Source organism: Schistocerca gregaria, chromosome 3 (assembly GCF_023897955.1).
Source record: "Schistocerca gregaria isolate iqSchGreg1 chromosome 3, iqSchGreg1.2, whole genome shotgun sequence".
Classification (NCBI taxonomy): Eukaryota; Metazoa; Arthropoda; class Insecta; order Orthoptera; family Acrididae; genus Schistocerca; species Schistocerca gregaria.
The window spans coordinates 676,708,451-676,734,695 of record NC_064922.1 but is presented as its reverse complement, the minus strand read 5'-3'; the positions used below and the strand labels follow the sequence as shown (position 1 = coordinate 676,734,695).

Below are 26,245 nucleotides of genomic sequence, written 5' to 3'. Positions count from 1 at the left end.
ATGACGTCAGCAGTTTGGTCCCATAATGCCTTACCAAAAATTCAAATTTTTTCCTGATCTGGAGACATTGGGGCAACGTATTCATGTTGCCTTTGACACTATTAGAATGCAGCCTGACCGATGTGACCGTGTGAGAGAACATGCTAAGACGCGTACACGGATGCATTGAAGCTCATTGAAACCATTTCCAACAGATACTATAACTGGGGCTGTATAATACAAAACGTATTAGCCGTCACTGTAACAGTGTATGATGGAATACATGGTCTTTAGCATGGAAACCAAGCATTTCCGAATATGCTTTCATTAGACCGTTTTTGTTCCTTATCCTCCCTTCGATCAATCCCTCGAGTTTGTACACGGTGGAAGAAAGTCACTCTGTATATATGACGTTCGGAGCATTAAAGTTTTCAAAGAGACTGTAGCCGTTTTGTGCACTGCGTAGCTCGTTCTCTACATGCTATGTATGGTTTCTCCATTACGTGGTATCATTTTTGAAGTAAAATAGTGTATAATAAATGAAAACACTTTGTGAATTGCTATATTTATACTGCAACTTCTTCACCGACTTTGAAAGTTCCTCGGCTTGCATGAATAGTTCTTCGTATGATGATGATTAGGTTTGAACAGAAACCGGCAACCGGTAAGATGGATTCTCACCCTACTTTGAAGATAAATCAGTACTTCTAGACCTGATGATAATTTGTTCATCTGACAGAAGACGGTGATCAAGACAATAAATATACAGATCGTGACGACCTTTTCTTTTACTCTAGCCACTTCATGTATCAGGTTACAAAACAGTATTGAAGGGTGGGAAGAAGTGCTTGTCGTCTTTTATCTTGTCATCGTGATTTTGCACATACCTGTCTGTAATTTTCATTACACGCTAAATGTTAATTGTTACCCTGGTTATAAAGTAAGTAAAGTCTTTCGAGAGGGAGATTTCAACAGTAAGCTCGGATCAAGCACTAGGGATTTTCAGCGTCACAGTACATCATGAACCTGATATTTGTCCTGGATGTTTTTGCGATTCAAGGTATTTGCAAGTTAAGCTGGCACGGCAAGCCTACGCACGACGTGGGCGGGAAGACTCGCATATAAGGCGTCCGGGCGCAATCCTGCACGCCACTCCCCGACGCCACCACTTCCAACATGGTGCCCGGCCGGCGTACACTGGCCCTGCTGCTGCTGGCGGCAGCTGCCGCACTCGCTCAAGCCCGCCCCGCTGACGAAGGTAAGCAAGACTTCCTTCCCTCACTTTCTTACCATCCACCCCCCCCCCCACACACACTCTCTCTCTCTCTCTCTCTCTCTCTCTCTCTCTCTCTCTCTCTCTCACTCTATTCCTTCCCCCTCCTCCCATCTCACCTCCCATCTGCTACAGAAACACATGGTTCTACATTTCTTTTGAATTCTTCCGTTCAGGAAGCGTGGCAGCACTGTCAATGAAGTAGGCTACGGTATTTGTTCTGATTCCTGTTTCCTTCTCTCTCCGTTAAAGGTAGTCCTCTACATATCACTACTTTCATCATTTCTTTTCGCACATCACTCGTTTCCTTCCTTTTTTGAGTTAACAGTCTGACTCTGGTTCCACATTGCGTTCTACTGTTCGACCATCTCTTCAGTTCTGCATAAACCCCGTCTTCGTATCTCACCTAGTATTATTTTCATTTGCAATGATTTCCCTCCACAATATCTTTCGATGTTGGTTTTCACATTATTCGTGGTAATCAGTCACCCTGTTTCAATACTACGTCTTACATCTCGATAAATTTCCAGACGTATTATTCTACTATACATTATTCTTTGTCATAAAATTAAATTTCTTACAAAGAATATGTAAATGTTCATCTCACATCTAGAGAGTAGCACTCTTCAATTTCACCATTTATTACAATACATACTACAGTTTCTTTTTCCAGCTGTGATGGTAACTATTCATTACATGTTGTTCCTGTAAACCAGTTATGTCTGTGATTTCACCTTACAGTGTTTCCCTTTATTGAGGAGATTAAAAGTAAGTTATAAGTGCAACTATGCACTTGTTCAGACTTTTCAGTTGCTTGCTGCAAACCTTCTAAATCTAAACTTAGTTAGGATTACTATTAAACGTATGTTGACATTTCAGACGTTGCTGTTTTTTTATTGTTGCATGCACACGTTCACCAACATTATTAATGACTATTGTCTCCCACAGTGTTGCGCAACGTACTATTTCTTGATGAATACGCACGATTCGTGACGAAACGCAGTTGCTTAATTGTTCATCTTCCGGAGATAGACGAAAAATCGAGAAACTACAGTACTTTTCACAGCTACATCCTCACTAAATAACGGTCTTTTACTTCATATAGCTATGTGTGGTTCGAGGCTTTTGAAAAGAGAACTGGATGCTCTGGGAACCTGCTTCAGGAGAAAGCATTGGCTTGTAAGAATGATTCACTGAATCTGCTCTGTTTTTTCCTTGTCTGTTAAACACTCGCATTTTTAGGTGACTGTAAATTGTTGTCCGCAGCTCGTGGTCGTGCGGTAGCGTTCTCGCTTCCCGCGCCCGGGTTCCCGGGTTCGATTCCCGGCGGGGTCAGGAATTCTCTCTGCCTCGTGATGACTGGGTGTTGTGTGATGTGCTTAGGTCAGTTAGGTTTAAGTAGTTATATGTTCTAGTCATCATGGGATCACAAATGTAGCTTTGGAGGGCACCGTGGAGGGTAAAAATCGAAGAGGGAGACGGTCGCAGGTTCGAATCCTGTCTCGGGCATGGAAGTGTGTGATGTCCTCAGGTTAGTTAGGTTTAGGTAGTTATAAGTACTAGGGGACTGATGACCACAGATGTTAAGTCCCATAGGGCTCAGAGCCATTTGAACCATTTCTGAAGAGGGAGACCAAGAGATGAATACACCAACCACATTCAGAAGGATGTAGGTTGCAGTTGGTAGTGGAAGATGAAGAAGCTTGCACAGGATAGAGTAGCATGGGGAGCTGCATGAAACCAGTCTCAGGACTGAGAACAACAACAAGTTATAGGGGACTGATGATGGTTCAAATGGCTCTGAGCACTATGGGACTCAACTGCTGTGGTCATTAGTCCCCTAGAACTTAGAACTACTTAAACCTAACTAACCTAAGGACATCACACACATCCATGCCCGAGGCAGGATTCGAACCTACGACCGTAGCAGGGGAGTGATGACCTTAGGTGTTAAGTCCGACAGTGCTCAGAGCCATTTGAACCATTTTTGTAAATTGTTGTCTCAGTTTGTACAAAGAAGAAATCTTAGAGAGACAGCTCTGTATTTACTTCCAGCTCTCGTAGAGCTACTTTACCACAAATATCGTAACCTGTAGATTTTGTTGTTTAATCGTGACGATTTGGTCATTGATAATTTGTAATCATTGGAAGCAATATGGTGTGAAACTCACGGTTGATGATAAGGCAACTAGAGACGAAGTTTTATTTCGAGTCGGATTAAAATATGGAAGAAAATCAGCAATATCTCTTTGAAGCAATCGCTTGTCATTCGGCTTAGGTGGCTCTAGATGGTAGAATGGGAACTGGAGCCGTACTGCTACGTGAATGAGAGAGAAGAGAGAGAGACAGAGAGGGAGAGAGAGAGAAGAGAAAGAGAGAGAGAGAGAGAGAGAGAAAGAAACAGAGAGAGAGAGAGAGAGAGAGTGAGGAAGAGAGAGTGAGGGAGGGAGAGAGAGTGATAGCACGCGCGCCCTGTCGATAACGCACTGTGAACATCACTAGGTAAGACAATTTTCTGTTTCATACTGTAATCCTATTTTCTGTTAATGTAAATGTCTTTCGTAGAACCCACTTTCAACCTACCACAGACGTGAAATAGTACTATTACCCAATTCTCACACACTTCAGTTCACAATGAACGCCATAAGAGCAAGAAGGTGGTGTCTAACCTTAGAGAGTCCAACTTGTTCCACAGAAAAAAATCATATTACGTAAAAGCGTACCTCTAAAGGTAGCCCTTGACGAAGTAAAGTATTCTGCACGCTGCTGAACGTAAACATTAGTCCGGCCTTTGCAACATTATTAAGCAGTGATTCCACGTAGCGTGGATTCTACAAGTCCTTCGTAGGTTTGTGGCGGTGTGTGATATCTGAATTTTACATATTTATTTTTTGAGTCATATTCTGCTTGGTTTGATGCTGCCCGCCACCAATTCTATCCTGTGCCAAACGACTCATCTCAGAGTAGCACTTACAACCTACGCCCTCAACTATTTGCTGGACGTATTTTATTCTCTGTCAACCAGTAGCACGGAAGCTATTCCCTGATGTCTTAACAGATATCCTACCCTTCTGTCACTTCTTCTTGTCAGTGTGTCTACGCTTAGGTCACGCAAGAATAGCTCCCAATAAATGTCCTAGGAGGTTTTCTTTCAAGTTCAGATCAACGGAATTTAGCGGCCAGTATATTCTTCCTCAAACTATTGTAGCACGATTATCGCTCTGTGACACTGGCAGTTGTTCTGCTGAAAGTTGCCATCGGTGTCAGGGAAGACATCAAGCATGGCGACATGCGTGATGTGATGCCCATGTAGTTCGCAGTTCTCACAGTGCCTTCAATTACGACCGCAGGACTCATTTAGCCCCAGACAAATGTTCCACATTCCGTGATACTGGCCCCACGGGCCTGCGTCCGTGACACACTACATGTTTCCAGCAGCCTTTCGGCTTCATAAAGGCGGATCCGGCCATGACCATCGATATGGTTTAAGAAAAGAAAGGAATATGATTAGGGCCACCATGTGACACGTTTCCATTGCTCTACGTTCCAGTCTTGATGCGTGAGGACGCTGTGCCCGCTGCGGTAGCAATTGGCGATATTTTTGGGTGAACGTAGGAAAATGTGAGGGCCCTCCGCTGTGGAGCCTCATGATCAATATCGTGAGCTGAATGGCGTGCTCCGAAGCCCTTGCGCCTGCACCACTGTTGTGCTCTGACGTCATACGTTGCCTCAGATCGGTATCTATCCTGACTTACCTAGTTGACAAGCATCCTATCTCCATATACTGGTATGAACTGTGGACACGCAACCCTTCACCGACTATTTGTGGTTTCCCGGTCCTTCAGCCAATTTTCTCAGATGCTGCTTCTAAAACTCTGTCGATAGCAATTTACCCTTTGCCGAAGCCTCTTATGCCTTTGGTTTTCCAAATTAGCGGCCAGTCATCGCTAGAATGATCTCGCATTCGTCTTTGTTTCACTTACATACTTGCCTTACTGCGCCACGAGCCCGCAACACTTCAGGACGACATTCAGTCTCGCGTTGGCAGTAGTCACAATGTTTCCGCTCATCGGTGCAGAATACCTCGTCTAGAACAAGCGAGTAACGTAATCTCAGTAAGAAAATAATGACTAAACTGCTGAAAACGAGTCTTTCAGCCAATGAGCCTATGGTGGCTTCTACCACGTTTCAGGATTCCTGCCCAAAGGTGCGACGATTTGAAGAGCCATAGTCATTACTCACAGCGACATACGAAATAACTGAATTTGGAAGCAAGGAGCAGCATAGTTGCTAATCATGAAACTTGTTTAGTATAGTTCCTCACCTCTCGGAGATCGAGATAAAACTTTGGGCTGCGAGACACGTTATTGAATCCCTAACCAGTAGCCAAAGGGCAAAGCCGATCATAGTTGTACAGGGACAGAATGGCTCACCATGCAGCTGTGAGATTTCGGTGCATTGATTAATGCTGTCTATTATTCCCTCATGTCCAGTTCCTAACCTGGAAGAACTAATGTCAAAATTAGCTCGTGGTTTGAATTTTGTCAAACTTTATCATAAAGAAGCATGTTTGCAAATCCCTTTGGATAAAAACACACAGAGATGTATGATGATGAATACTCGATTTGGTGCATACCATTACAAATGGCTAGCCTTTGGAATAGCAATAAAACCAAGTTTGTTCCAGCAGTTTTTAGAACACTTAATGTGGAAAGCTCCAAACACTGTGAACTTCCTTGGTGACATATTTGTCAATGGTCTCAGACAAAACTCCAGAGGAACCCTTGCAAAATATTGAATATGTTTTTAAAATTCTACAAGCAGTAAATCTGTAATGCAACAAAGACACATGCATCTTCTTTCAAAGCGAAGTACAGTACTTAAGATACATATTATCTGCACACAGCATCAAGCCAGTGCTGCAGCACGCTAACACCAATAAAAAACTTCCTGCTTCCAAAGACGTCAAGCAGTTACATTGCCATGTCAGGCCAAATAAATTATCAGCAGAAGTTCCTCCCATATGCAGCTATCACCAATGAATCACTTCCCAAGTTTTTATGAACTGGCATGAAACAGAACTGTAACAGTGACTGTCAATGCATGTTTAACAAATTAAAACAGTGTTTGCTTGACTCCAGGTGTCAACTTCTTAGCATTTCTGGGTTGTAAGTTCAGAAGAAGAACGTTTGGAGCACAGTGTTGCTTGATAGTGAATCATGGACAGTGGGAAACCGGGACAGAAGAGAATCGATGCAATTGAGATGTGTGCTACAGAACAATGTTGAAAATTAGGTGAACCGACAAGGTAAAGAACGCGAAGGTTCTCTGCGGAGTCGGCGAAGAAAAGAACATATGGAAAACTCTGACAAGAAGAAGGGACATGAAGACATGTGCAACGACATAAGGGAGTAACTTCCATGCTAATAGAGGGCAAACTCTGTAGACTGCAATACATCCAGCAGATAATGGAGGACGTAGTGTACAGGTGCTTCCGTGAGGTGGAACGTAGCGCTGGAAAGCGTGACGGACTGCATCCGACCAGTCAAAAGGCTGAAACAAAACAAAAAATAAGAAACAAAAATGGGTATGAGCTATATGGAACAATATCCTCTTTTCTGATCCGCTCTGAGTTGGGGTAGCACACAGCCAACCGGTATACCATCTAGGCGGTTGTTTAGCTCGACACCTTTATCCTGAACTGTGGATCCGAAACAAGTTTTCCATCTAGAAAGGCTTTCGAACTTAGTTTCTGTTATACCCTGGATGAGTAAAGGCAGTCGTCTCGGCTTTAATATTTTCACCTTTGCACTCTGTCACCTATTTCTAGACTCACACACACAACAGAAATTCTGCTGGTGTTTTCTATACTCTAAAATTTACGAATTTTCAGTCTATCATTTTGACAACATTTTTGTTACAGGAGACAGTAGGATACACTGCTGGAGTCTTCATGAAAAATAGAAATTATTCAACATCAGGAAAATTCGTTCATATGATAAATGTGTTTTTTGGTAATGAACAACGGAAGTTGTATACTACTGGCCATTAAAATTGCTGCAGCCCGAAGATGACGTGCTACAGACGCGAAATTTAACCGACAGGAAGAAGACGCCGTGATATGCAAATCATTAGCTTTTCAGAGCGTTCACACAAGGTTGGCGCCGGTGGCGACACCTACAACATGCTGACATGAGGAAAGTTTCCAACCGATTTCTCAAGCACAAACAGCAGTTGACCGGCTTTGCCTGGTGAAACGTTGTTGTGATGCCTCGCGTAAGGAGGAGAAATGCGTACCATCACGTTTCCGACTTTGATATAGGTCGGATTGTAGCCTATGGCGATTGTGGTTTATCGTATCGCGACATTGCTGCTCGCGTTGGTCGAGATCCAATAACTGTTAACAGGCTATGGAATCGGTGGGTTCAGGATGGTAATACGGAACGCCGTGCTGGATCCCAACGGCCTCGTAGCACTAGCAGTCGAGATGACAGGCATCTTATCCGCTTGTCTGTAACGGATCGTCCAGCCACGTCTCGATCCCTGAGTCAACAGATGGGGACGTTGGCAAGTTAACAACCATCTGCACGAACAGTTCGACGAAATTAGCAGCAGCATAGACCATCATCTCGGAGACCATGGCTGCTGTTACCCTTGACGCTGCATCACAGACAGGAGCGCTTGCGATGGTGTACTCAACGACGAACGTGGGTGCTCGAATGGCAAAACGTAATTTTTTTCGGATGAATGCAGGTTCTGTTTACAGCAGCATGATGGTCGTATCCGTGTTCGGGAACATCGCGGTGAACGCACATTGGAAGCGTGTATTCGCCATCGTTATACTTGATTATCACCCGGCGTGATGGTATGAGTGCCATTGGTTACACGTCTGGGCCACCTCTTGTTCGCATAGACGGCACCTTGAACAGTGGACGTTACATTTCAGATGTTGCAGGTCATGTACGGGCCTTTCTGGATACAGGAAATGTTCGACTGCTGCCCTGGCCAGCGCATTCTTCAGATCCCTCATTAATTGAAAACATCTGGTCAATGGTGGCCGAGCAACTGACTCATCACAATACGCCAGTCACTACTCTTGATGAACTGTGGTATCGTGTTGAAGCTGCATAGGCAGCTTTACCTGTACACGCCATCCTAGCTCTGTTTGACTCAATGCCCAGGCGTATCAATGGCGTTATTACGGCCAGATGTAGTTGTTCTGTGTACTGATTTCTCAGGATCTATGCACCCAAATTGCGTAGAAATGTAATCACACGTCAGTTCTAGTGTAATATATTTGTCCAATGAATACCCGCTTATCATCTGCATTTCTTCTTGGCGTAGCAGTTTTAATGGCCAGTAGTAAATATAGGTGCGCGGACAGAGAGTATATCCCCTTAATTAAAAGATGCCATAACTCTGCGAATTTGGTTCAGAATCCGTAATTTGTGTCTATCGACACGTATTGTTGACAAGTGTCTCATCCGCTTCAGAATATTTCGCATATTGTTGCTGTGGTCGTATAAATGACATCTTCACCGCAAGACTTCTTTAAATCCTTGGGCCTCACCATACATGGGATGTCGTGTCTTACCACCATGTGGTTATTCTGTCTTAATGATGTAACAGAAGAGCCATATCTCTCTGTCCTTATCTGTATTTGCTGCACGAAGAGAGAGTAATACAGTGTGTGTCTGGATGACTTGCTCTTTCAGCTAAGCGCACAGCTCGCTTTCTTCGGGACGGAGTCGTGAAACAGAGCCGCACGGAACGGACGCGCTGGATTATCGACCACTGTCGTAGGACAATGATCGGGCTGAACGTGTTTTTCAGGCGGTAGAAGCAAATAGTCGACTCTTTCCTAACCTCCACTCTATAAAAATTTCACAAGCGATTGTTACAATACGATAACACACGAAACGTGCTCGATTCACAGACACATCAGGCACACGTGTTTCGACCGTCACGTTAACTGATAAGTGCGGTGGGAGGAAAAGAATACTTTCACAAAGTTAAACTAACTAACTGTCCGACTATGAAATAAAAAATGAATGTTAGGACCACAGAGAATCTCTTCGACCGAATACTCTTCCAGAAAAAGTGGCATTGACTTATTGAGAGAGAGAAAGAGAGAGACAGAAATAAACGTGGTACGTCCGGTACTATAACAAGCCCCTACTTCTCGATTAAATGATGATTACGACGACCGCTAAGTGTCTGTAAGAAAACTTTTCCTTTCCCCTGATGTTCTGAATAATAGATTGACAGCTTCCGATCAACTGTTTTATGAGCGTACATCATGATCTTCACTTGTGGCGGAATATACGTTTTATCTTGGTTCACCTGCGGATTAAAATAATGACTGCTTTCTACCTTGCACATCCTCTGAAAACATGATATTTTCAGCACTGTCATCTATCAACGATTACGTAGTCCTGTAAACATAATTTTAAAATACGATCCACCGTTATCTTGCTAATGGAAGTTCTGAATTCGAACAATTTTTAAGGGGAAATGTTAACGTGTTTTCGGATTCAAAATATTTGAAATGGCTCTGAGCGCTATGGGACTTAACATCTGTGGTAATCAGGCCCCTAGAACGTAGAACTACTTGAACCTAACTAATCTAAGGACATCACACATCCATGCCCGAGGCAGGATTCGAACCTGCGACCGTAGCGGTCACGCGGTTCCAGACTGAAGCGCTCGGCCACACCGGCCGGCTTTCCGGATTCAATGTAGGAAATTTGGTCAACACAATACACAACAATTAAAAACTAACCGACGTCGTGGTTTGCTTCTTCGTGGTGTATTGTCTTTCTGTCAGCAATCATTTCATTGTGTCACCTGTGAATTCCCGTCACATATAATGATCCTAAAAGCGAACTAGGTTCTGGTGTTTTCGTGAGAATCTAGTCATGAAACTCGTTAGCGCCGTTAGTTTCACCACTTTAAGAAAAATCGCGACAGACAAAATAATCTCTCTGGAAGTATTTTTCAAAATGGTTCAAATGGCTCTGGGCACTATGGGACTTAACATCTGAGGTCATCAGTCCCCTAGAACTTAGAACTACTTAAACCTAACTAACCTAAAGACATCACACACATCCATGCCAGAGGCAGGATTCGAACCTGCGACCGTAGCAGTCTCGCGGTTCCGGACTGTAGCGCCTAGAACTGCGTGGCCACCGCGGTCGGCGAAGTATTTTTGCTGTTAGACTAGAGCGCCTTATGAAGATAACCGTCATCTTTTATCCCGATACTTTTCCTCTAGTCTTCAATTCACTTAAAAACGTTACACCCATCTATGAAGATATTTTCTTTAATACCTTTCATCACTTGTACTACTTAATAAAGACACATTCTGCTTTGAATAGGAACGTTCGTACACTTCGTTACATTCCAAATACTGGACTACAACCCATCTTTGAATCACCACCTAACGCCAGAGATTCTTAATACAATCAATATGAAACGACTCCGATTCAGTAGCTGAATTCGTACCCAAGTATTGTTGGAGGGTAAACAGCATAAATAATAAGCTGTAAAGTGGCCCATGTCGAACTGTAATGATTTTTTACTGCAAGCATCCCCTCTCAAGTGTTTTATCAGTGGTAGTGCTTTGTGCGTTTCCAGATGAGCTGGGCCGCCAGATGCACCCGTTCACACCCCGAAGAACTGGCCTAAGGACGTACGCATCGACAGTGTCAACATCTGTGGAAAGCAGTAAGTAAATGAAGTGTTAACTTGACTTTAAGCTCTCGGCTAAGAAACTAATATATCACAATATTTTTGTCTCTTATGTGGATTCTGGGATTTAACCTGAACACTTGTCGAGGTGTTCATATCACATAATACAGTAACACGCTCTAGATTATCGACAAAATTTGCTGTTTAATTCCATATCATTGTCCGTCTGCGTCAGAAATGTAATGCGAAAGAGGAGATGTTTTCGCCTTTAGTACGACATCCATCTTTAAAAATGTCAGGAAAGACACTAGGAGTCTGACAAGATATGGGATACCGTGTTAGGCTAAGTGAGTTAGTGTCAAAAATGTTGTGCCAGATTTTGGGGACATGAATTCCTTAATCCTTTCTGTCCCTCTCGCTACAGTTGTGTATATTAACTGTTACTGTCTCTTAGCTGCAACAAAAGTATTTTTTCCCAGTGGAAACTTTGCTTGTCACCACCAGAATACGCTTGTGTGGTTGGATCACTATACGCCACCATTTAATGGAATATTGTTAGTGTTAATTTTCACGGTAATTATTGAATGCTCATTTTACTATTAATTACAGATAATATGTTGTGATTAGTTATTTCAGTCCATAAAATGTAACTAAGTGTACAAAGTACATTTTGAAAACGGGTACATATTTTTGTATAAATATTGCAGGTCCGAAAGGGTTAAGTCATTAGCAGCGCCCCTTCAGTGAACAAGAGAGAGAGAGAGAGAGAGAGAGAGAGAGAGAGAGAGAGAGGATTTATGTTGCGAACAGGTACTTCACAACTATTCGAAAACTGAGCGTTTGTGACCAACGTTCATTTCCCCTTGATTTCAACATCAGTAGATATCTGTTAGTGACAATTTTAGTGTGTAAAGCCGTCTAGAACGCTGAACACAGTTGTACTTACTACGAATTTTCTGCTACTTCTGTCAGCAGATCACAGCTTAAAACTCATAGTCGCCTACTCCCCGCAACATTGCAGACATAGATGAAATGTCTCTAGTTGTGTCGCGAAAGATTAAGATATATGTTTCAGCAACGGGAACCATTTCTTTACTAACATACCCAACGTGTCTGCTGTAATGAATCGGATTTCTGGGAGGGGACTGCTGAGGGAGAGCTGACAACGAGGAGAGGATTGAAGAATGACGAAAGGAGGAGGTACGTATGAATGTAAGAATTTTGAACATGGAACGGAAGCTGAAATATCTGAAAAGGGAAATGCAAAGGCTCTGTCTAGATATAGTGGGGATCCGTGAAGTCAAATGGAAAGAACACGAGGATTTCTGGTTAGACGAGTGTACAGAAAGATCAACAGCAGCAGAATATCCTACGAGCAGTTCAGTGATACGTTCGTTCTCATCAGAATCGACAACAAACCAACACCGACAACAATCGTTCCGGTATACATGTTGACGTCACAAGCAGGAGAAGAAGAGAGAGAGGAAATACATGACTACACTGAACGAGTAATGCAGCAACAATACTCACAGTGGAGTGGAATGCGGTTGTTCGGGAAGGAGTGGAAAAGAGTCTTACCGGAGAATATGGGCTTGGTAGTAGGAAAGAGAAAGGACTTCTGCAATAAATTTCATCTGCTGTTAACCAATAATCTGTTAAAGAATGACGAAAGGAGGACGTAAACTTGGAAAAGTCGGAGACACGAGAAGATTCCAGTTAGAATAAGTTACATTATATCATGGTCAGGCACAGAATCCAAACAAGTCCGAAGACCAAGCCGACTGATGACTCGAAAAATAAATGAATACATAAATCCTCCTAAAGTTCCTGATTTTAAGGATGTGTCGGACGGAGGATTCCAAAAAACGGGTTCAAATGTTTCTGAGGTCATCAGTCTCCTAGACTTAAACCTAACTAACCTAAATACATCACACACATGCTTGCCCGAGGCAGGATTCGAACCTTCGACCGTTGCAGCAGCGCGGTTCCGGACTGAAGCGCCTGGAACCTCTCGGAGAGGAGGATTTAAATATATATGTATCAGACACACAGCTGAAAGCTGAGTATGAGCTGTTGTATGCTCCGTCAGAATCTGCATTGTGTTCTGTGTGTATGTGTGTGTGTGTGTGTGTGTGTGTGTGTTTGTGTGTGTGTTTGTGTGCTGTGTGTGTGTTTGTCTTTGTTGGTGTGCGCTCGTGTGTGTAAAACTCACAAACATATTAGAGGTAGAACTCGAATCCTAGAGCTCTGTTTCACACAGCAGCGACGTCTTTAGAAGACGACTGTCAGAGCAGCTCCGGAGATTGAACACGACTGTAAGCATCTGGAACCTGATACAAAGGAGGAAACATTTGGAATTGATTTTTCTATCGAAATAAAGTTAATATTGTTCCGGTGACTGCTTCCCGACGTCCTCTCGCTTATGTTTCCATATGGTCTGGGTAGACTATTGGTTACCCTTGTCTTCATCCATCGCCTGCGCTGGTGGCCGTCCTAAGAATACACGAAACTCAAGGCCCGCGTCAAAACGGACTTCTTAGCTCTGAGGTGTTTACGCAACCTCCTATTTCTTCTCGCAGCAAGGCGTTAGGCTTATTCAACTCTCTGTTTGTTCTAATTATATCTTTTAGATTTACTTTTCGTTCCTCTTAGTTGTTTTCATAATGAATATAGTTTTTGTCAGTTTCCAGTTTTCGTTGTTAATAAATTTGAAGCAAACTGTTAATTTATGATAAGGCACTTTACCCAACTCAGCAAGTTCAACAAAAACATGTAGCAACGGTACATGTGTCTCGTTCAGTTACTAAGCTACGACTAACTCCTTGCTCCTTCAGAGAGCGAATAGTGCCGTAACAGTTCCCCGCCCGATGACAGAAGTGGGCAGGCAAGAGACACGCCCTTGGTGAGTAGCCGCCTATTGTTTATTATTTCAGTATAAGTGACACATTTCTCCATGCGTGTAACATATGTGGTATAAAAGAAACAACGGCTTCTTAATTTACTTGAACTCGAATAATACACTCCTGGAAATTGAAATAAGAACACCGTGAATTCATTGTCCCAGGAAGGGGAAACTTTATTGACACATTCCTGGGGTCAGATACATCACATGATCACACTGACAGAACCACAGGCACATAGACACAGGCAACAGAGCATGCACATTGTCGGCACTAGTACAGTGTATATCCACCTTTCGCAGCAATGCAGGCTGCTATTCTCCCATGGAGACGATCGTAGAGATGCTGGATGTAGTCCTGTGGAATGGCTTGCCATGCCATTTCCACCTGGCGCCTCAGTTGGACCAGCGTTCGTGCTGGACGTGCAGACCGCGTGAGACGACGCTTCATCCAGTCCCAAACGTGCTCAATGGGGGACAGATCCGGAGATCTTGCTGGCCAGGGTAGTTGACATACACCTTCTAGAGCACGTTGGGTGGCACGGGGTACATGCGGACGTGCATTGTCCTGTTGGAACAGCAAGTTCCCTTGCCGGTCTAGGAATGGTAGAACGATGGGTTCGATGACGGTTTGGATATACCGTGCACTATTCAGTGTCCCTTCGACGATCACCAGAGGTGTACGGCCAGTGTAGGAGATCGCTCCCCACACCATGATGCCGGGTGTTGGCCCTGTGTGCCTCGGTCGTATGCAGTCCTGATTGTGGCGCTCACCTGCACGGCGCCAAAAACGCATACGACCATCATTGGCACCAAGGCAGAAGCGACTCTCATCGCTGAAGACGACTCGTCTCCATTAGTCCCTCCATTCACGCCTGTCGCGACACCACTGGAGGCGGGCTGCACGATGTTGGGGCGTGAGCGGAAGACGGCCTAACGGTGTGCGGGACCGTAGCCCAGCTTCATGGAGACGGTTGCGAATGGTCATCGCCGATACCCCAGGAGCAACAGTGTCCCTAATTTGCTGGGAAGTGGCGGTGCGGTCCCCTACGGCACTGCGTAGGATCCTACAGTCTTGGCGTACATCCGTGCGTCGCTGCGGTCCGGTCCCAGGTCGACGGGCACGTGCACCTTCCGCCGACCACTGGCGACAACATCGATGTACTGTGGAGACCTCACGCCCCACGTGTTCAGCAATTCGGCGGTACGTCCACCCGGCCTCCCGCATGCCCACTATACACCCTCGCTCAAAGTCCGTCAACTGCACATACGGGCACGTCCTCGCTGTCGCGGCATGCTACCAGTGTTAAAGACTGCGATGGAGCACCGTATGCCACGGCAAACTGGCTGACACTGACGGCGGCGGTGCACAAATGCTGCGCAGCTAGCGCCATTCGACGGCCAACACCGCGGTTCCTGGTGTGTCCGCTGTGCCGTGTGTGTGATCATTGCTTGTACAGCTCTCTCGCAGTGTCCGGAGCAAGTATGGTGGGTCTGACAAACCGGTGATGGTGGGTCTGACAAACCAGTGTCAATGTGTTCTTTTTTCCATTTCCAGGAGTGTATTTTTAACGTTGTAAGAGATGAATGCTGTTTTTTCATTTTGCTTTTTAATCACAATTTTTTTTGTTGCATTTCTTAAATAACGAGTTTATCTTTGCAACTATTTGTATCCTTGTACTATGATCAGCTTCGATTAGTGGAAACAAATTCTTCAAGCGATCACTCTGTGACATATTTCATATCTTTGGAGGTCCGTTTGGGCCATCAGACAATGGAAAACATCTCGGACGTCGAACAACGGGTCGATATAGTTTCGAACGAGATTTCGCCGTTCTATGTTTCGATTCTGCTCCTGGATTTCTGTTTTTGAGGCAGACTCAACTATTGGGCTTCTTGCTTTGCCTGGTGTTTCTACAGTGATGAAGATTATTAGTGCAATATTTTCAGTTACTTGCCGTATTTTTTAATAAGGAGGGTAGAGGTTATTTCAGTCACGCATTGTCAATAATTGCCCAGTTATCGAGCAATCATTCTGCGTACAGAACTTCCAGTGGTATCCGTCGGCATGGTGAAACGAAGGTTCTTAGTTCACTTACTTTACGGGAAGTACAAACTGATTCTTAGATCGGGTAATATCTTTTCTATCCATCTTGCTGTATACTCAAACTTATGATTCTCTTCCATATTCAAAATTATTTATTTTACTGCTAGACGTCGTGTACTCCAAATACGCAGATTCGTTACATTTTCGAGAAACGCATATTGCATTAGCTGCATTGAGAAGTTATCTTAGCCTCATGAATTTTTGCACCGTTTCGAGGCAATATGTTGTACATTTTCTCTAATTATTTCGTCAAACGGAAGTAATTTCGTTTATTATCTTACGTGACATAGCTACATGTTATCGCGCCGCCATCTTGTTGACACTAATTGCTTCAGGCCTCTTTACATCTATGCTCAAATATGGCACGAACAGTCAACAGAATAAGTCTTTTACTATGACTGCAAACTATCAGCGGTAAACATTTTGGTCTTTCCTTGGATTAAGATTACAGGAGGAGAAACTTAGGTCGTCAGATACTGTTCTGGAAGACTGACAAAACGATACAGTGAATACAATGCAGTGGTTTGTGTTTTGTTATATCAGAGGGCAAATTTCACTGCAATGTTTCCAATAAATTTTTTCCAATAAAATATTGAGACTTTTTTCTTAAACTGTGTTCTCATCTCTATGGTTCAGAGAAGTGCTTCAATAAATCGACAAACTGCAGGGACGGATTCCTAATAGGAAACGGAGGAATAAAGCTCCTATGAATATATCTTCGAAAATGCATCGTTGCCACAGAAGATGGCGTTGACGCATGGCAGTTCCTCTAACCATATGCCGTGTGTTCCTTGCGTGGAGCAGGTTATGTGATTGAAGCAGCGTGCTGTAAGGAGCAGAATATTCCAGTATTTATGCATGGAACAAGCCTAGATGGTTTTTGTCTACGGCCAAGCAGATGAAACAGGTCGAGAGGCAGCACGGCTATAGCAAAGAAGTACCCTCACAGACACCAAACACATCACACAACATTTCAAACCCTTTTCGGGCGTTTCAATGAACATAGGTCCTTTCAGACAAGACGAAAGTGCAAGGAGGCGGCTGTACGTACGCCACTTTGAGAGGTCCGGGTTCTAAGACGAACGCTAATATAAGCTCCAGGCAAGTGGCCCGCCAAGATGGTGTAAGCCAAAGAACGATCACGTATATTCTGCATGACACTGCATGCCATGGAAGCAGCTTTGAACATCGTTCGTGACGTGGATGGGATGCAGCTCTGTAGCCTACTGTGGTACTGGGCTTTCTGTTGTCGTTTCACACACACCATACATTTCTGGACACATGTTCACCTTTATTCTCCATTCCCAGTTAGTTCCCTGCAGTTTGTCGGTTTTATTAATGTTCTTTTCGAGACTAAATACAACGATTACAGACACAAGGAATCATGCACGGCTTTTAGCTGTAAGCTGAAAATGTAGACATTATACAGGATCATTCAAACCTATGTGTTTTACGTGGTCAGGCAACACCTTAAAAAACAACGTGCGAAATTTCCATATTCTCTCTCTCGCTATTCGCAAATTATCAGACGTACAGAAAAAAATGAACAGGTGTTATTTGGAGGAAATTTTGTGTAGTTAAATTTGATATAGTGGCAGTAGTTTTCGAATTACTTACGAAAAACGTATAAAACTTGCCTTCAGACGTGTTTTACCTGAATAACTCGGAGACCGTAGCCTCCAACAAAAACTTATCCCACTAAAATATTTAACTACAAAAAGTTCCTGCTCATGGTTTTTGTGTAATAGTTAGCACTTAGCAAGCAACAGAATCTAAAAAGCTAACACGTGGTTGATAAAAGCATTGTGGGTTGTCTGAAAGGCATAGCTAGGAGCGTCTGAATCACCCTGTAAAATTTTTGTACAGGTTCTTGCTGAATGATTATCTACTGACTGGCTGATATCTACTTACGTGAAATTCATTTCGGTTAAAATTACTTTAGTATGTGTAGGTGTTTCTAATGCGTTAAATATTTGTGGATAAATCACGTTTCTAATTTATTTCCTAGAACATAGTTATCCATACATTATGGCGTAGCCTATAGTGTAGTCCTTTGTTGAACTGCACACGGTAGTACTTCATTCTTATTATACGACACATGCCTATCAAGTCTTCCGAAAGCTGCATTCCGAATCATAAGTAGGGTGAGCTAACTACGTTGCAATATGATACCTGTTATTGATGCTGGCAGATTATTACTGACTGGTAATGCTCAGATTCGGTCTGACAAACCGCACATGCCCACAGGGGCCCCATACTGGACGCTGAGGGCGCAGCAGCGGCTGCTGAAGGGTCTACTCGCCGACCGGGTGCGGCGGCCGGCCAAGAACGTGATCATGTTCCTGGGCGACGGCATGTCCATCGCGACGCTGACCGCCGCCAGGGTCCTGCTGGGGCAGCGGCAGGGCCTGTCTGGTGAGGAGGCCCAGCTCAGCTTCGAACAGTTCCCCAACGCTGGACTGTCCAAGGTCAGCATGTCATACACCGCGTCTCCATGTAAGGTCGATTACACACCCACGTATTCTAAAGGCTAATGCCTTGTCGAAGCAACCACTCTCCTCTGTCATTGGCTGTTAGTTTCAGTTCCATGTAATTGTCACACCCAGTCTTCTTCTCGATGCCTCCGAAGAAAACATTACCCCGAAGCAGTTATGCGAATGAGACGGAAATTGGTTTAGTGGTGTACTTGGACAGATAAACAAATGACTTCAATTTCAAAAACATTGGATGATTTATTAAGGAGAACTGAACCAGTCTACATCTGCATCTGCGTGATTACTCTGCTTTTCACAATAAAGTGCATGCCAGAGGGTTCAATGAACCACCTTCAAGCTGTCTCTCTACCGTTCCACTCTCGAAAGGCACGCGGAAAAAATTATCACTTAAATTTTTCTGTGCGAGCCCTGTTTTCTCGTATTTTATCGTGATGATCATTTCTCCCTATGTAGATGGGTGCCAACAGAAAGTTTTCGCAATCGGAGGAGAAAACTGGTGATTGATGGGCAGATGCCGTCGCAACGAAAAACGCCTTTGTTTTAATGATTGCCACTCCAATTCACGTGTCATGTCTGTACACTATCTCCCATATTTCGCCATGATACAAAACGAGCTGCCCTTCCTTGTACTTTTTCTATGTAATCCGTCAGTCCCACCTGAAGCGGATCCCACACCGCATAGCAATACTCGAGAATAGGGTGGACAAGCGTAGTGCAAGCAGTCTCTTTGTTAGACCTGTTGCACCTTCTAAGTGTTCTGCCAATGAGTCGCAGTCTTTAGTTTGCACTTCTCACAATATTTTCTATGTGATCCGTCCAGTTTAGGTTATTTGTAACTGTAATGCGTGAGTATTTAGTTTAATTTACAGCCTTCAGTTGTGTGTTAGTTGCCGCGTAATCAAAATTTAGCTGATTTCTTTTAGTACTAATGTGAATAACTTCACACTTTTCCTTATTCAGGGTCAATTACCACTTTTCGCACCATATAGATATCTTATCCAAATCATTTTGCAGTCGTTTTGATCATCTGACTTTACAAAATGACACCATCAGCTGCAAACAATCTAACATGGCTATTCAGATAGTCTCCTATGTCGTTAATATAGATCAGGAACAATAGAGAGACTATAACACTTCCTTGGCGAACGCTGGATATTACTTCTATTTTACAAGATGGTTTTCCGATTATTACCACGAACCGTGGCCTTTCCGACAAGAAATCACGAATCCAATCGCACAACAGAGGCGATACTGCATAGGCACCCAGTTTGGTTAGAAGACGCTTGTGAGGAACGGTGTCGAAAGCCTTCTGGAAACCTAAATATATGGAAACAATTTGATGTCCCCAGTTGACAGCACGTATTACTTCATGAGCATAATGAGCTAGTTGTGTTTCACAAGCACGATATTTTCTGAAACCGTGCCAAATATTTGTCAATAAATCGTTTTTTTCGAAGTGCTTCATAATGTTCGAATACAGTATACCTTACAAAACCCTACTGGAAATCGACGTTAGTGATATTGGCTTGTAATTCAGCGGATTACTCCTACTTCCTTTTTTGGGTATCGGTGTAACTTGAGCAATTTTCCAGTCTTTGGGTATGGATCTTTCTGTGAGCGAGTGGTTGTATGTATATTACTAAATATGGAGCTATTTAATCACCATACTCTGAGAGCAATCTGAGCGGTATACAATCTGGACCGGAGGCCTTGCCTTTATTAAGTTATTGAAGCTGCTTTGTTACACCCAGATATATACTTCTATGTTGCTCGTCTTGGCAGTTGTTCTTGATTGGAATTCAGGAATATTTACTTCGTCTTATTTGGTGAAGGACTTTTGGAAAAAGAGTTTAATAAATCTCCTTTAGTGACACTGTCATCCGTGACTTCACTGTTGTTATCGCTCAGTGAAGGTACTGATTGCGTCTTGCCACTTGTGTGCTTTATGTATGACCAGAATCTCTTTGGGTTTTCTGCCAGATTTCCAGACAGAATTTCGTTGTGGAAAGTAGCAAAAGCATCTCGCATTGAAGTACGCGCCGTATTTCGAACTTCTGTAAAACTTTGCCAATCTTGGAGATTTTGCGATCTTTTAAATGTGGCATGTTTTTTTCGTTGCGACTGGAACAACGATCTGACCTGTTTTGTGTACCATGGGGGATCAGTGCCATCACTTATTAATTTATGTGGTATATACCTCTCAACTGCTGTCGATGCTATCTCTCTGAAAACATTCCACAACTTTTCTTACATGAACAGATGGCGAGGAGTGAAGACTGTCTCATAAAAAGGCGTTAAGAGCATTTTTATCAGCTTTTTTAAATAGATATGCTTTGCGTTTCTTTTTGATAGTTGTAGGTTTTACGGTATTCAGCCTAGCAACAACTGCCTTGTGGTCGCTAATCCCTGTATTTGTCACAATATTCACTATTTGTCCTGAATTATTTGTTGCTTAAAGGTCAAGTATGCTTTCGTAACCATTTACGCTTCGAGCGAGCTCATGAACAAATTGTTCAAAATAATTTTCTGAGAAAGCATTCAGTACAATAATGGATGACGTTTTATGCCTGCCGCTCGCTTTAAACGTATAATTTTTCCAGCATATCGACGGTAGCTTATGTATTTAATTGTGTGAGCGGGGTACTTATTTGAAATAAGACTCAAATTTACTTTGAACTGTTCAGCAACTATATCTTCTGAGCCGGGTGGTCGGTAAACGATCCAATTAATAGGTTAGTCTGGTTGTTAGGTATAACCTCTACCCATACTGTTTCACACGAACTATCTACTTCAATTTCGCTACAAGGAAAACTACCTCTGACTGCAATAAATACTCCACCATCAAATGTATTTAATCTATCCTTTCAGAACCTGTCAGATCGTTTGAAAATATTTCGGCTGAGCTTATTTCCGGCTTTAGCCAGCTCTCTGTACCTACTATTGTTTGAGCTTAAGTGCTTTCGAGTATGTCTTGGGGCTCTGGCTCTTTCTTAGCAAAGCTACGACAATTTACAACTGCAATACCAATCGCTTCTACAACTACCTTACTGTGATTCACCTGCCCACTTTTACAAGGACGTCCCTATGTGGTTCCCTGAGACCCTCTAACCCAAAAAAACCGCCCAGTCCCTTCCACACAGCTCCCACTACCCGTGTAGCCGCGTCTTGTGTGTAGTGGGCTCATGACGTATTAAGCGAACATCGGAAACCCACCAGCCGATGGCGCTAGTCTAGGAATCGGCAGCCTACAAGGCCACAGGACCGCCTGAGCCTCTGATTCAGACCCCCACTCCGCTCTACACCAAAGGACCACAGTCAACAAGGCGTTGATCCGACCGTGAACGTTATTCGCCTAGGCATTGACTGAAACAGGTGTTGGAAGTCCTCTTCAGAGATACTGTGCCAAATTCTACCCAATCGGCGCGCTAGACCGTCATAATCCTACGATGGTTGGAGTGGCCAGCCCGCTGACCAACTATGATTTGGCAAGTGCAAAGACAAGAGGTAGAAACTATCGCCATGTGCGAACGGGTATTATCTTGCTGAAATGTAAGCCCCGGTGGCTTGTCATTAGGAGCAACGAAACGGGGCGCATAATATTGTCGGCATTTTGCTATGGTGTAAGACGCTGCAGATGACAACCAAAGAGGTTCTGCTATCAAACGAAATGGCACCACATATCATCAGTCCTGTTCTTCGTCTTCTGCCTGGAAATTCGTTGACTAGAGCAGAATTTTCTTCACCAATCCCGCTTTGAAATGAGCCCCGATCACAGGCGAAAACGTGTCTGGACACGCCCTGGAAAGCCTTGTGATAGCAACATGACTTTCGCCCACCGCACGGGCCGACACCCAAGGGTTATAGACAGGGATGCCCTCTCTTTTCATAGCAGGACCATTATTGTTGTCATCTACGACCCACGAACAGCACAGGGGTACGTCGACGATATTCTACGTCCCCTTTCGCAGTCCTTCACGACGAGCCATCCTGGGCTTACATTTCAACAATATAATGCCCGCTCGCCTACGTTGAGAGTGTCTACTTCTTGTCGTCTTGCTTGCCAAACTCTACCTTGGCCAGCAAGATCGCCGGATCGCTCCCAAACTGAGAAAGCTTAGAACATTATCAGCAGACCCTGCTACTGCCTCATGGTTTTCGCCATCTAACGCCCCAGTTTGACAGAACTTGGTACGAAATCCCTCAAGAGGATATCCAACACCTCCAACAGTGAATGCCAAGCCGAATAACGACTTACATAAGAGCCAAAGGTTGACCAAAGGGTTATTGACTTGATGAATTTGTGAAATATTTTGTCTTGGATAAACCATCAGATTTTTCTGATACTGTCGTCATTTGCTTGTGTTACATGTACATCACAGCTTCGTGGTATATCGTCTTTCTTTTTTTTTTTTGCTTTAGTGTCTGCTATATTCTTGGCGGTTATATACCTTTCTTTCCCAGCACATTACCTTCAAGAATATTAATTATGAAGGTGTGTCTGATAACATGTCCAATTCATTCTATTTTTCTCTTATCGATTTCCATTAATAAGCTTCTCTTTTCACTGATTTCACTATAGACTTCCAGATTGCTTTTTGTTTCCGTCCAGCTTGTTCTTGAGATTTACTATCATCTCCACTATTCATCTGCTTCAAGTAGGTTTCTTTCAGATTTACTCAGAGTCCGACTTTCTTTTCCACAGAGCAGCGTATTCCGTACAAATGCTTTTCCAAAGGATTTTCTGACATCTGCATCACATGTTTGCTCGTTAAAATGATTAACTAGGACATAAATGCCGGTTTTTCCAGTGCTACCACTCTCTTCATTTCCACTAAGAATATCCTGACAACTATTATTGTAATACTGAGATAATAAAATTGTTTTACGTACTCAGTTCTCACGTTTTCAACTTTTAAATTTGTTTTAACGTCTCCCACATTTTTCCTCTCCATCATTACTTTCCTTTCAGCTTGTTCACTTTTAATTTCCATTGGTTAAGAGTGTGTGATAGGACTTGCAACATTCTGTACATTTCTTTTTCGGAGTCTGCAACTATCTCGATGTCATCAGGAAATCTAGTACACTGTATCATTTTACATTTCCTTTTATTCTCTTTGGCTTCTCCTTCATAATCTGAATAGAATCCTCAATGGAAACATTAAATGTGTATGGGAATGCTTGTCTAACACCTATCCTAATTTTGGCCTCTTCTTCTAAGCTATTGATATTCAGTTTTTTACTTTGTTTCTGATACAGTTGATTAAGAACTCTTCTGTCATTCCAGTCAAGTGCTATTTTTTTCATAATTCTAAAAAGCAGTTTCTATTTCTCATCGTCAAAAGCTATTTGTAAGTCATTGAAGGTCAGGACATTTTTGTTCACGTCCATCCTTCTCTCCAGCAGGACGTGTTGGACGAAAGTAGCTTCTCTTATTTCTCTGTCTTCTATAAATCGAAACTGATCTTATCCAGTCTGCTTAGCTACTTTTCCTTTTATTCTGATTTTAACGATATTCACGAGTAATTTGGAGGCATTTGATGACGTCTTAGCATTCTGTAATTGGTGTAGTGAACTGCCAATCCTATCTTAGATGTGGTAATGGTTCTTTATTGTGTAAAGTCTTCTGATGATTCCTATTACGTAGAAGTAATTTAGTGCTGTGAATAATTGATCTCGCATATTGTTACCCAGATTTTTCAGCAATTTTGCAGGAGCGTCATCAACACCAGTCGCTATTTCTTCTTTGAGAACCCAAAGGCCCAGTTCAAATTCATGTCTCATGATTCAGTATATTGCACTTCTCCTTCACTCTCATTGATATTCTCAACTAAATTATTTTCGTTCTTGAAGACCTTGTCATCAACAGTTCTTCTATGTATTCTTTCCAAGAAGCAAATATCTCATCATCGTCCGTCATTAATATCTCCACTTTATTTTTAACTACTATTGATTTGGTTCTATGTTTATACTGGAGGGCTCTAATCTTATAAATCTGACCCTTTTGTATACTTTTTTCGATCTTCTGTGTCTTCAGCAATACTTCTAGCATATTTCTCTTTTGATTCTCGGCACTTGCCTTAGAGTGATTTTTAATTCCTGTGTAGTCACTTACACTGTTTCCCTCCCTGAGCTTATTCCTTCTCTGCATTGGATTTAATATTTGTATTGTCATCCAAGATTTCCTCTGTTTTAGGTTTTTTTTCCTAAAACCTCATTAGTTGCTTCCATTATTCACATCTTGAAATTATTGCTCTGCACTGGCTCATCACTTCCATTAGGTACTTTACCTGCTTCTTCTCCATGATTATGAGGAATTTTGCATTAACCATACACTGTAGAATGACTGTTTGTATAGTATGTTCTACTCGTGTCGAAACTATCCTAATGCCAGAAGCGTGTGCAAACGTGATACTTTAGGCAAAATGTGCTTTCAGTGATCGCTACGACCAATTCTTGTTTCGTAGAACGCCGTCGGCCACTGACGGATCCACAACCGTACGCACACTTTCACTAAACGGACGTTCACGCATGTCTTTCCTCAGCTCATCAAAGATGTGAAGAGCACACGCTGAAAGATCTGGGTTGTACGAAAGGTGTTGAGTACTTCCTAACCTCAACGCTGAAGATTCGTTAGCCATCGTCCGATTGACAGTTTAGGGCCGGGCACTAATCTGCAGCAGTATGAAGCCCTACCTACGAAAGCACCCCTGAGCATTTTGACTTCAAGGCGCGCCGCATTTTCAGCAAAGTGTCTCCATAGCGCCGCCCGCTGATTGTGGTTCCGCGCTCGAGGAACTGGACGAGCAGAGCTCCCCCACAGTCGATAACTCCCGTCCCCACACTACCAGTCTGAAGGGACCAACGCTTTGGCGAATTGTTTGGGAGACGCTGCAACATCCTCCGCACCGAATATTTAACATGAGTTTCTTTTCCTAAGCGCTGCAGAAATTTTGTTTTGATAACATAGTACAATAGGGGCAACATATCAGTTATAGCCGCTGACAGATCGACAACCGCAGCCACTCATGCACTTCCTCGTTCACATCGTTCACCGTCTGATTTGCACATCTTTGGTGACCTGAAGGAAGACATGTGTGGACCTAGGTTTCAGTCGGACGTGGAAGTGTAAGAGTTGGTGTGATCGCGGATCCGTCAGCGGCCGACCGCGTTCTACGGAACGGGAGTTGATCGTCTCGTGTCTAAATGTCATAAGTATCTTTACGAGTGGGGTGATTACTTTTGAATGGGACCATTCCACGGCCCTGTTGTGGAGGACGTTCGATTTCCACTTTTCTCCTTCTCATAGATGATCCAGAGATGTGAGACTTTGCAATTTCGAATGACAGAACATTCTAAACAGATTGGCTTTTTCCTACCTGTAATAATATTTGGTATGTTGCACCGATTATACGATGTAATCAATACAATTTTGAAGAAAATTTAAGAAAAGAAACTCTCATTTAGCACTCGCAAATCTTCTTAGATTTAGCCGGTCGCTGTGGTCGAGCGGCACTAGGCGTTTCAGTCCGGCACAGTGATGCTGCTACGGTCGCAGGTTCGAATCCTGCCTCTGGCATGGATGTGTGTGATGTCCTCAGGCTAGTTAGGTTTAAGTTGTTCTAAGCTCTAGAGGACTAATGACAGCAGATGTTAAGTCCCATAGTGCTTAGAGCCATTTGTTCTTGGATTTAAATCTTATCGTATAGAACAAAACTACTTATTCTACCTTCAGTTGGAAAGAAACTTACTTCTTTGAATTTTTCAAGTTCATATTCACGATTTCTAATTTTTAAATAAATATA

At 43.1% G+C, this 26,245-nt stretch overlaps 1 protein-coding gene across 1 annotated transcript in view; it reads left to right on the top strand.

Moving 5' to 3' along the window:
• The first annotated feature begins 1,105 nt into the window (after positions 1-1,105).
• The window catches only part of LOC126354307 (membrane-bound alkaline phosphatase-like), a 52,539-nt gene continuing 27,399 nt past the window's right edge, over positions 1,106-26,245 (top strand). Inside the window, exons 1-3 of the mRNA XM_050003862.1 lie at positions 1,106-1,237; positions 10,889-10,978; positions 18,196-18,416. Of these exons, the coding sequence (XP_049859819.1) occupies positions 1,156-1,237; positions 10,889-10,978; positions 18,196-18,416 (393 nt within the window). The 5' untranslated portion in view covers positions 1,106-1,155. The remainder of the gene's footprint in view (positions 1,238-10,888; positions 10,979-18,195; positions 18,417-26,245) is intronic.